General features: G+C 43.1%; 1 protein-coding gene across 1 annotated transcript in view; it reads right to left on the reverse strand.

The window, feature by feature from the left end:
* Positions 1–3,753: 3,753 nt before the first annotated feature.
* LOC107099637 (docking protein 4-like) overlaps positions 3,754–10,332 on the reverse strand; it is a 47,186-nt gene continuing 40,607 nt past the window's right edge. Inside the window, exons 7-9 of the mRNA XM_015397850.1 lie at positions 8,982–9,120; positions 7,128–7,245; positions 3,754–5,701 (exon numbers count right to left, since the gene is read on the reverse strand). Of these exons, the coding sequence (XP_015253336.1) occupies positions 5,535–5,701; positions 7,128–7,245; positions 8,982–9,120 (424 nt within the window). The 3' untranslated portion in view covers positions 3,754–5,534. The remainder of the gene's footprint in view (positions 5,702–7,127; positions 7,246–8,981; positions 9,121–10,332) is intronic.

Genomic DNA, 10,332 nt, shown 5'->3' on the forward strand with positions numbered 1-10,332 from the left:
TCCTGTTCAAAGGGAGTTTTTCCTCTCCACTGTCGCTACAAGCATGCTTAGTGTGAGGGATTGCTGAAGAGTCGATGCAATCAGCTGGTTTTCTTTAGATAGAAAACTTTGAATCAAATTGACTGGATGATCTGGTTGGACTGTAAAGTGCTTTGAGACGACTTGTGTTGTGAATTGGAGCTATAGAAATAAATTGAATTGAATTAAATGTCTTACAACCTCTTATGGATATAAACACTTTTTATTTAACTTATTACTCAGCAGCCATTCAGAACATCAACATATACAACATGTTATAAGGTAGCAAAAAGACCTTTTTTAAATGAGAAGTGATTAGTTTATTCATCTTAGATCATTTGTGGAAGGTCAGAACCCATTATTAACTAATTTATGTCAGTGTCCAGGTTTAGAAGTTTATAACGATTGATGGGTTCAATAACAGGAAGCTGAGAGAGCAGGTAAGACTTTATTCATCTCAAAAACATGCATTTAGCAAGAAACCAGGTGTAGTTTACATCAGGCACAAACAACAGGGAGGTCTCAGCCAGGAGGAACAGAACAACTACAAACTCATGGTTTAGCTCTGTGCTTTGAGGCTTCAGCCTGTCATCCTGCAGGGTTTATGGTCCCTCTGCTTCAGAAAGGCCTGCTCTGTAGGAACACTGTCTGCTCTTAATCTTCACTCAGCAACCTTTCCTCAGAAACCTGAAAATAAAGCCTCTATGAAGAAACTCTTAGATTTAGTTTCCCTTCTGGTCCATCTGTCTGGCCCAGAATGATGACTGTTGTTTCAGTTTTATTTAACTGATCGACAGGCCAATAGAGGGACCTCTCAAGGGAAACAAACTAAAATATTAACACTTTTAACTTAACTTATTTTTAAAAAATACCTCCAGATAATAAAAGCATTCCACAATTTAGTTAGAAATAATGTAAACAATGAAACACCTGAGGTTGTCAATGACTTCAGTGTAGCATAGATTTGAAGTCCAGGTGTATTTTAATGTGAGATGAATGCAGCCGTGACATTAGCACAGATAGAAGGCAATCAGGCTGTTAGCAAGCTGTTAGGTTTCACGTTAGACGTGGTGCGTTGATAAGCAGTGAATCAAAACGGTGCATTCGCTGCAAAAATGTAAATCTAACTATATTTATCTTAAAATAAGTTAATTTGTTCTTGAATTGAGGAGCTAAGTGAAACACTTTGCCAAAGGAACACAAGACAATTTAGATTCAAAATGAGAAGAAACAATTGAAGCCAATTATTTCAAGAGCATATTATCTAATTATTTTAAGGGTAAAAATGCTCATTCAATTGGCAGATCATCTTTATTTGCCTACTAAAATGAAGGGTTAATGCACTTATTTTAAGAAATGTTGATTTTCAGAATGCCGGTAAAGATTCTCAGCCATCCAGGTCAGAGTAATTCCCAAAAAGTAAAAAAAAACAACCATCCACTGGACTTTATTTCCAGGTTTGAAGATGTCTCCCTTCCCATCCAGGAAGCTTTTTCAATTCCCGCTGCTGGTTTAAGGTGAAGCACACACAGAGAGATGGAGAATGAGGAGGATCCAGCAGCAAAACAGCATTTTCCAGGTGGAAATACCGGTGTTACGTCGAGCTGCGTTTCCCCATCAGATACGGTTTTCCTTGCAAAGTTTGAAGATGTTTCTCTTCCATCCAGGAAGCTTTTTCAATTCAAAATGTCAGAAATAGCGTTGAGTTCCAGGCTTTATACAGCAGCCCAACAAAGCCTGGTTTTTGTCTAGAAAACATGCAAATTGAAACGAGCTAACGGGTCCACCCCTTTGGAATGGGGGTTGTTTCAGTTAGTTGTTAGCCTGCAATGCCCCATACCTGTCTATGTCTCTGAAACGGGGGTCGTTAAAGGGATTGCTGGCCTGGCTGAATAGGTGAGGTCTTCTGTTCACCTGTAAAGGGGGTGGGGCTGCGATGAGAGTGGGAAGGAATCAACTCTATCGCTGCATTGTAGGTTTTTGAAAGCTTCTATGTCACTGAACTGATCCATTAAGCACTCATCAATCTGGTGACAAATGCTGTTGTAGTTAATATCTGACCCCTGGTCTCCAATTTGGTCTCCCTGTATGTTAATCTTTCTACGATGAAGGTAGGAGAGATCTCTTAATGAGATCAGACCGTCATGTGCCAGAGATGTGCTTAGTTTATCTCTCTGTTCTGCAGCTTAATCTGTGATTTTCCTGGTGGATGTAATGCAGACTGTGAGGAGGTGGTGGTATGTACTGCCTGACCTGCTTGCTAAACTCTTCAAAACTGGGAAGTATTTTCTGTATGTCAGTGCTACCCATATCACTAGCCATCACTGTTCCCTGTTCATCTGCCTGTACAGCACTTACAATAGAAAGGTCATTTTGAAATGTAACAACAGGGTCAACAAAACCCTTAAGTTGACTGTCCTTTAAAGCAGCATCATGACCTGGTGGATTTACAAAAGGAACCTGTGTGATCCTAGAAGCCGGAAGCTGTACCTTTAGTTGAGGTGTATGACCCTGAATGGCTGCATCCACAAGGTCCCTTAACTCTAACAAATGAGCCATGCCAGTGTCCTTGGACTCCAGCAAAGTCTTACTGCTAATAAAACTGGTGATATACTTATAGCAATCCTCCTCATCTGCACACTCAAGATGAAGTGGCTCCAACTCTGAAACTGGACTGGCAATCTGGAACAGTTCATCTGCAGGTAGGTTGAGCAAGTTCTTCTTGATGTACCACACCAAGCTTTTCCTCTCACCGTCTGCCATAGCTGATCCTTCTTCCTAGCAGTTGACTACACCATTCAAAGTCCTGAAGCCCTTTCTCTCTTTTTCTTATCCTTCACCGGTGGCTAGGGTTAGATGCCTTCCTAATCCCTAATCCGCTGAGATGAGAGATGGAATGTATGAGGTCCCCAGCATCTTTATCACTGGAACCACTTTCCTGTCTGGCAGGGAGTAGTATCCCGGACAAGCCCCCACAACTGTAACGGGTACCAGGGTTCTGGACCCATCAGCAGCAGATGAAGCTGAAAAACAGCATATAAATAAGCACACAGGAGACGCAGCTGTGTAACTCAAATTTCTTTCCGGTTATGAGAAAAGGCAGAGCAACAGGCAGTTCACAGTCTCCATGCACCACCTACAGGTGAAACACCGTAACTACGGTCATTAACAGCTGTTAACAACAAATAAAATAACTAGTCATAAACTCATACATAATAGAAATACATGCTTCTTTTTCCCATTGTAGGCACACACCCATGGGCATCAGATGAACATTCTGGTCACGTAAAGAAAGTCCTTTGTCCATGAGGTGTAGATGTACAGCAGAGTCTTCTTTGTCGGGCCATGCCTCTGTGGAGAGGTTGTTTTTTGTTTTTTTCCAATATAAAGATCAGAGCATTCCTCAATGCACTGAACTGCAAACACCCCTCCGCTCAGATTTGGTCTGGGGGGTTTTGTCCTTAGGATGCACTAGCCTCTGTTTAATGGTCTTGTTAAACTACTTGTAAGGCTACAGTATAAAGCCTGGAACTCAATGCTATTTCTGACCTTTGAATTGAAAAAGCTTCCTGGATGGGAAGAGAAATGTCCTCAAACTTAGAAACGATGTCGAGTGGATTTCTTTTTTTTTTACTTTTTTGGAATTACTATGACCTGGATGATTGAGAATCTTCGCCAGTTATTTAGCATGTTTTAAAATAGGTTATTTTACCTATAAATATTTAGTTTGCTGACAATCTAAATATTTAGTTTGGAACTTTGATTTTTATAAATGAATGAATGACAAAGTGGAAAAAATAACCTTATTTTTCTCTTAAAACTGGTTAAATAACCATAAATATTGCTCCTAATTTTATGATGGATTAACTTTACAAACAGCTCTGCATAGACTGGAAGCACAAAAAGCAGCTGAAACAAGTTGCAGAACAAAGGAATGTTTAGCCCTCTATTGATTCATCAGTCCTCTGTTTCCTTAAGCACATGACTGGGTCATTATTAGAGCTCTTTGGATTTTCCAGTGGGCCTCTGCTATCCTCTGGGTGTTCCTGCTGCTTAGATGTCCGTAGTAATAGATAATTTTTAACCTCCAGCCAACATTTAGAACTGAATAAAAGTGGCAGAAGCTCCTCAGAGTTTGTAGTTTAAGTCAAACTTTAATTGATTTCAGTCATTTTGAAAAGCTTTTCCAAGCCTGAAGTGAACTGAAGCGTTGCTTTGATGCTTTATTACCTTAATCCTTGCAGCTGGATTACAGATCTATATAAAATTAATAAAATCTTACCAGTCTCTACTGGTTATAAACCTGCAGATATTCATCACTGAGGTTCTTCAGCCACACAGACGGCCACCCCTCAATGTAAATCAGCATCTGCAGCTCTTAGAGATTATAAACACCATGCAGTGATCCCGTACCTGAAAGGTGACGTGATGGCTTCAAAGAAAAGCTGTGGATCCTCTGGATTAAAAATCCAATCTAGGGACAGGAGAATCCATTCGGTTCTGGTAAGGCACCTTGCAGCATCGGTCCACGTGTTACTCTGTCGAACTTCCAATTTGACAGAGCCACATTGTCTGAAACACAAAGTAGCGCTCACCCAGCCATCGCTCCAGACAGGCACATGTAGATTGTTTGGCCCAAGGGAAAACTAATGCTGCGTTCACACTTAAGGCGTTTTGAGCGTCGAAAACTAGCAAACGCAGAAATTTGTGAAACATCGTGGTGCAGTGGCTTTATTTACATTATGAGTTGAAAAAATAGTTTTAAGCACGTTTATAAGTGAGAAAGTCCACCTCCAAACATCCTCTGTTCATTGGTTTATCAGGATTGTAATCCCACTATAATCTGCAGCTCTTGTTGGGAGCTCCAGACCTCCAGCATACCACTGGGAGGCAGCGCTGGAAATCCCTGCTGAAAGCTCTCTGCTGCGGCCAGCCTGTGGAGGATTTCCTCCTGCCGTTCGTAGCGGCTGGAAGTGAATAGAGTTTTCAAGGTTTTTAGTGAACAAGAACCAAAATACACAATTGAATATTTTTCATCAGCAGGTTTTAACATTTCTAGGGAATTTGGATATTTACAAACTGTTTCTCCATAGTTCATAAAAATGTTTTAGTTCAGCAATAATGATCAGAGCTGCTCTCTGTTCCTTCTGTGGCTTTATTTTAACCTTTGGAGTTGAACTCCAATGATATTCATTTATTTTTCATATGTAGAATGTCTGCAGAACCGATGGCAGCTTGCAGGTAGTGTCTGTCTCCCCAAAAACCACCCGCATTAGCTTTTCTGATTGGTTGACGCTCTGGCCTCCAGCGGCAAAGGTTCGATTAACTGAACTCCAGTGTCGAACACTCGGATGTGAAAACTTAACGCCTTCTCCCATAGGCATGTAAAGCTGACGCTTTGACACTCAGAATGCGAAGCCCAATGGGGTCAGCTCCACATGGACGTGGTCCCCTCATCTAAAGCTGGATGGCACTGCATCAAACGGCAGCATTAGGGACCGCAAAGATGAGTGTCGTCACAGCATGTCCCCGTGTGCACATCCTCCTCTGTATGTGTGTCCGTCACTGTCCTGGAAAGGTAGGCTGGTGTGTAGATGTGACAGCGACTGTGCCTTCAGAGGAAGGGTAGGGTGACGCCCAGGGGCTCGATGTGTGGACAGTAGTTGGTCCTCTGCAACATCACCTAGAAACAGGGGAAACAGAACTGTTAAAGTCTGGCATCCTCTGTTTTCCAACTGTTCCCTAGCTTAAGCTTTCCAAGATTTTTATACTATTGCTGTGGTTGTCAGGTAGAAAGCAGGAGGGAACAGGTATAGAGTCAATTACAGAGAAACTACAAAATGGAAAAGAGCGAATGGAGAGATAATCACCTGGTAGGATGTTATACTGGAAGAAAATGGAGGGAAGGATGATAATAGGACGACTGATAGAAACAGTAAACGGAATAAAGCAAGAAGACAGGAAAGAAAAGAAGAGTTAGAAAAAAGAAGGGAATAAGACAGAATGAAGGCAGAATGAACCTCCCATGGTGGCTTAACTTTCATGTTTTAACAGAATTGAATTTCCTCTGCTGGCAAACCACAGCCGGCCATCTGATCACTGGCAAGGCATAGCTGTTCATCCTTGCCATACCTGCCAGCTATGACTTCGATCCTAGACTCCAGGTACAGCCAGTGGTGCTTGACGTTCCCACTTTCTGAGCCATTAAACAGTTTCCTCAGCTGTCATGAGGCAACCAGAAAGACTTCTCAAAAGCCCTCCCTGTTTTTTCTTCTCAAAGCAACCACTGTCCTACTGGGTAGCAGGTAGCCTGTTAAACCAGACTAAATGTGAGATTAAATGTGTAATTTAGTCTGGCCCCGGTGAATAAGACATCGGAAGATTGTTGATGAGAACAATCCGTTGTTTTTCAAACAATGTCTGTGCCTATTGGCCCAGCTGACTTTGACGTAGCAAGTGCGACAGAAAGCTGGTGGGGGAGTGTAAATAAACAGCCTGTTGGTAAAACAGGCTGCTCACATTTCAACAAAAACCCAAAGTCTAATCCTTCCAAAACTGATTCCTAAGCTGAGTCAAACGAGAACTGTTCAATAGTTGTTGCCATCTTTGTTGTTGTGCTTTCTCCAGGGTCGCGCAGCTTTGTTGTCATGCCCTCAAAACCCCGCCCACTTTGCATCCAGATAGGCAAAACATATCTCTGCGTTGTGATTGGCCCCGCCAGTTCTAGAGCCTGGGGCATTGATCGGGGCTAGACCACTCACAGGGAAAGTTTACTAGGCAAGGTAGTAGGCATTATCTTTGATGAATCCTAAATCAACCGGCAGGTGGATTAGGACACTGCCTCACACCGATGACTTCTACTAACAATGGTTCCATTAAATGGGTCCTCTGGTTGATAGAGGCTGAACTATTTTTCAGGCACCTTCTCCTTGAAGCTTTGCAACAATGAACATCCAGTATATGGCCTGTCCTAACTCCATTATGCACAGTGGTCAATTGAAGCTTGGCTTCCTGAACTCCAGGACATGTCTGCATCACTAATGAGCTTGCTTTTAAGAGTCAAATCTTTAGATAATCCACAAAATGTAAAAAGTTGAGCGGGGTCCTACCATTGCCATGGTCCATGCCGGTCTGGTTTCCAGTGATGTGGTGCCAGTAGGCAGATCTGGGTAGGATGGCAGTTGGGGTACATGGATAGGAGCCAGCATGTGAGTCCTTGGACAGCAGCTGGGTATCATGCAAATTATGAAACATAGACAAAGCTCAGTCAGTACCAACCACGTTAATAGCATTAACCAGACTTGTTGCTCTTCAGGTTTGGTCCAGAGCATTCAGTCCACACAAAAAGAATAAGCAACTTAATACTGCCTCACGTTCCTGAATGCATCATAATACAAACCTGCATTAAAGCCAGTTTAGGAAGTAATTAAGCGTTTCCTAGAGACAGAAAATGTAGAGCCAACCAACAGAGATGAATTATGTAGAAAGAAGAAACGGGCGAGACTGTAACTTTGTAGTCTTTGAATTGTGTGAAACACTTCTTCAAAAACTAATACAAAAAAAATGTTGGCTGAACGTATTCTCCGCTACATCGGCCCCTAATTCTCATACACTGGTATTTCTGGTAATGAGAGACAGCAAATTTACAACAATAAGTAAGGTTTGACATAAAAGGTTTTCTAAGCTGCTGTTCTGGAATATTTGGTGCAATAGGGCAGCACCTTTGATGGTGACAAGGTTAGTTGGTAATGGGTGAGGGTTACATAGGTATTGATGATGGGTGACGGTTAGGTAGGTAATAATACCTACCCACTGTCTACCCACTGTCCCCCATAAAATTAAAAAGAGAGATCATATCTCTCCTATCCTGGCTTCGATTCATTGGCTTCCTGTTAAATCCAGAATAGAATTTAAAATCCTCATTCTCACATATAAAGCCTTAAATGGCCAAGCTCCATCTGCCTGCCTGTGGAGCTGGTTGACAGTTGCCTTTTGTATCTATGCTTCTTTTTCTATGTCCGCTTCTGTCACCCTTTATCATTACCTACCCCTAGGTAGGTATTCATAAAGCATGGGTGTTAGGTAGGTATTTATAACGAGTGGGGGTTGGATAGGTATTGATAACAGGTGGTATTGTAATGGTTGGGTATTAGGCAGGTATTGGTAATGGGTTGGGGTTAGGTAGGTATAGGTTAATGGGTGGGGGTTAGGTAGGTATTGATTAAGGGTGGGGCTTAGGTATGTATTGGTATTGGGTGGGGGTTAGGTATGTATTGATAAAGGGTGGGGGTTAGGTAGGTATTGATAACGGATGGGGGTTAGGTAGGTAGTGATAAAGGGCTGGTTAGGTAGGTTTTGATAAAGGGTGAGGGTTAGGTATGTATTGGTAATGGGTGGGGGTTAATTAGGTATTAATAACAGGTGGGGGTTAGGTAGGTATTGGTAATGGGTGGGGGTTAGATAGGTATTAATAAAGGGTGGGGGTTAGGTAGGTATTAAATGGTTGGAGGTTAGGCAGGTATTAAATGGTTGGGGGTTAGGTCGGTATTGATAAATGGTGCAAGTTAGGTAGGTATAGATAAAGGGGGGGTTAGGTAGGTATTGATAAAGGGTGGGGGTTAGGTATGTATTGGTAATGGGTGGGGGTTAGTTAGGTATTAATAACAGGTGGAGGTAAGGTAGGTATTGGTAATGGGTGGGGGTTAGGTAGGTATTGATAAAGGGTGGGGGTTAGGTAGGTGCGTATATAGATAAGGGGTGGGGGTTAGGTAGGTATTGGTAATGGGTGGGGCTTGGGTAGGTATTGGTAATGGTTGGGGGTTAGGTAGGTATTGATAAACGGTGGGAGTTAGGTAGGTATTGGTAATGGGTGGGGGTTAGGTAGGTATTGGTAATGGGTGGGGTTTACTAGGTATTGATAATGGGTTAGAAATGACCATGGTCCAACAAGTGTGTGTTCTCACCCTTCTGTTTCTTTCCATCTCCAGCAGGACCTTTTTGTGCTGTTCAGCAATGGCCAAAGCAGAAGAGTGGACCCTGTGGTAGATCTGCTCACCCTCGTTGGTCTGGAAGGTGTAGAGGCCTTCACCACTATCACAAGTCCTGCACACAATCACACATTTATATGAAGCTATTCTATGGCTGATATGCTGGACATTTAGTAGTCATTGAAAAACCTCCACCACCAGGTAGTTCCCCGTGAGCTTTAACTCCCACCTCCAGCAGAGCTTTGAACACGTTCCGTGGGAAGGTGGGTGACATTGAGTCTGACTGGACCATGTTCCGTGCCTCTATTGTTGAGGTGGCTAGTCGGAGCTGAGGCTGCAAGGTTGTAGGTTCATGTTGGGGTGGCAACCCTCGAACACGCTAGTGGACACCAGTGGTGAGGGAAGCTGTCAAACTAAAGAAGGAGTCCTATCTGGCTTTATTGACATGTGGGACTCCAGATGCAGCTTATGTGTTCCGGCAGTCAAAGCAGCAGGTGGCTCGGCTGGTCGATGAGGCAAAAACTTGGTCATGGAAAGAGTTCGGAAAGGCCATGGAGTCCTATCAGGCTTTATTAACCTGTGGGACTCCAGAAGAAGCTGACAATTACCGGCAGTCAAAGCGGAAGGTGTCTGGGCTGGTCGCTTAGCCAAAAACACGGGCATGGTAAGAGTTTGGAGAGGCCATGTAGAAAGACTTCCGTATGGCTTCTGGTCCTTAATCCGGCATCTCAGGAGGGGGAAGCAGTGCACTAACAACACTATTTATAGTAGGGGCGGTGTGCTGCTGACCTCGACTTGGGACATCGTATGTCAGTGAGCGGAGTACTTTGAAGACCTCATTAATCCCACCAACACATCTTCCATTGAGGAAGCAGAGCCGGGGGCTCCGGCTTGGGTGCTCCCATCTCTGGTGACAAGGTGGTTAAAAAGTTCCTCGGTGGCAAGGCCCCAGGGGTGGATGAGATTCGCCCTGAGTTGGCAAAACTAGTGTCTTCATCTAAGCCTTCAACTTGGATGTTAGATCCAGGTATTCCCTTTGATCTCCTTTCTCCGTTTTAGATGTGATTAATCTATCTCTGTTACAGGGATATGTACCAAAGGCTTTTAAGGTTGCTGGAATTAAACCTTTAGTTTAGAAACCGTCTCTTGACCCAGATGACTTGGTCAATTATAGACCTATATCCAACCTTCCTTTCTGATCTAAAATTCTTGAGAAAGTAGTTGCCAAACAAGTTTGCGATCACTTCCACCATAATTAACTTTTTGAAGAGTTCCAGTCCGGCTTTAGAGCTCATCATAGCACCGAAACAGCTCTGACGAAAGTCAC

Source organism: Cyprinodon variegatus, unplaced genomic scaffold (genome assembly GCF_000732505.1).
Source record: "Cyprinodon variegatus isolate N-32 unplaced genomic scaffold, C_variegatus-1.0 Scaffold892, whole genome shotgun sequence".
Lineage (NCBI taxonomy): Eukaryota > Metazoa > Chordata > Actinopteri > Cyprinodontiformes > Cyprinodontidae > Cyprinodon > Cyprinodon variegatus.